The sequence below is a fragment of the Octopus bimaculoides genome, chromosome 24, assembly GCF_001194135.2.
Source record: "Octopus bimaculoides isolate UCB-OBI-ISO-001 chromosome 24, ASM119413v2, whole genome shotgun sequence".
Taxonomy (NCBI): Eukaryota; Metazoa; Mollusca; class Cephalopoda; order Octopoda; family Octopodidae; genus Octopus; species Octopus bimaculoides.
This window is the reverse complement of record NC_069004.1, coordinates 9,640,416-9,641,236: the sequence shown is the minus strand read 5'-3', so window position 1 is coordinate 9,641,236 and position 821 is coordinate 9,640,416. Positions and strand designations below refer to the sequence as shown.

Sequence of the window (821 nt, the reverse complement as noted above, 5' to 3'; positions counted from 1 at the left end):
CAGCAGGAGAGACTACCCAGCTAAACGCTATGCAGATTTGCAAGGAAGATGTGAATTCTGATGAAAAAACAAACATGTTGACTGATCAAGAAATCAAGCAAGCCAATCAAGAAACTGAGAATCCTAAAAAAAGTAATGAAGAGAATTACTACCAAAGATGTAAAGCATGGATCAAGCTTAATAGATATAAGATCATTGGTCCACTTTTCATCGCTTTCGGTGTATGGTTAATTATTCTTACTGTAACTGCAAATGAGGTAATCAATTTCATTTATTCTCATATATATTTAACCTTGTTCCGTTGATCGGATCAACTGAAACCCTCGTCGTCGTAAGCGACGGAGTGCCAACTTTAATATTATGTCATGCCTCGACGGGCTGGTGATAAATTCGTAAAGCATGCCAAGTAAAGATAGATGTAGCAGATTTTCCTTGTATAGTTTGTGTTTATGTTCTCGCCATTGTGTAGTAGTAAGCTGCGGATAGAGATGGAGTAAAGTTCTAGAGAAAAGAAAGTGTGAGTCAGTCGAGGGAAGTTGTCTCGCATAGTCGCTGATTGTAACTTTCTTTTTCCTTCTGGCCGTTTGGTCTCTAGTGGCTGCCTGCTTGTGGCCATGACTCTAGTTGCCTGTTCACTAATTTTGCCTTTTGTTCACTAATTATTGTTTTTTTTTCCTGTGAGATAAGTGCTGTTGAACGAAATTTGGCGATCGAGGATCGAATCCACGCTATGACTGCGTGAAGCCACTACATTTTTTTTTCGGTCGATATATAAAGATCTTCACCCGTGAACAAAAAATAAATAAATAAATAAACCAGCC

The 821-nt window shown here is 38.5% G+C and overlaps 1 protein-coding gene across 1 annotated transcript in view; it reads left to right on the top strand.

Moving 5' to 3' along the window:
* The first annotated feature begins 6 nt into the window (after positions 1-6).
* Positions 7-821, top strand: part of LOC106880432 (uncharacterized) — a 16,487-nt gene continuing 15,672 nt past the window's right edge. The window contains exon 1 of the mRNA XM_014930354.2: positions 7-257. Coding sequence (XP_014785840.1) covers positions 30-257 — 228 coding nt within the window. The 5' untranslated portion in view covers positions 7-29. The remainder of the gene's footprint in view (positions 258-821) is intronic.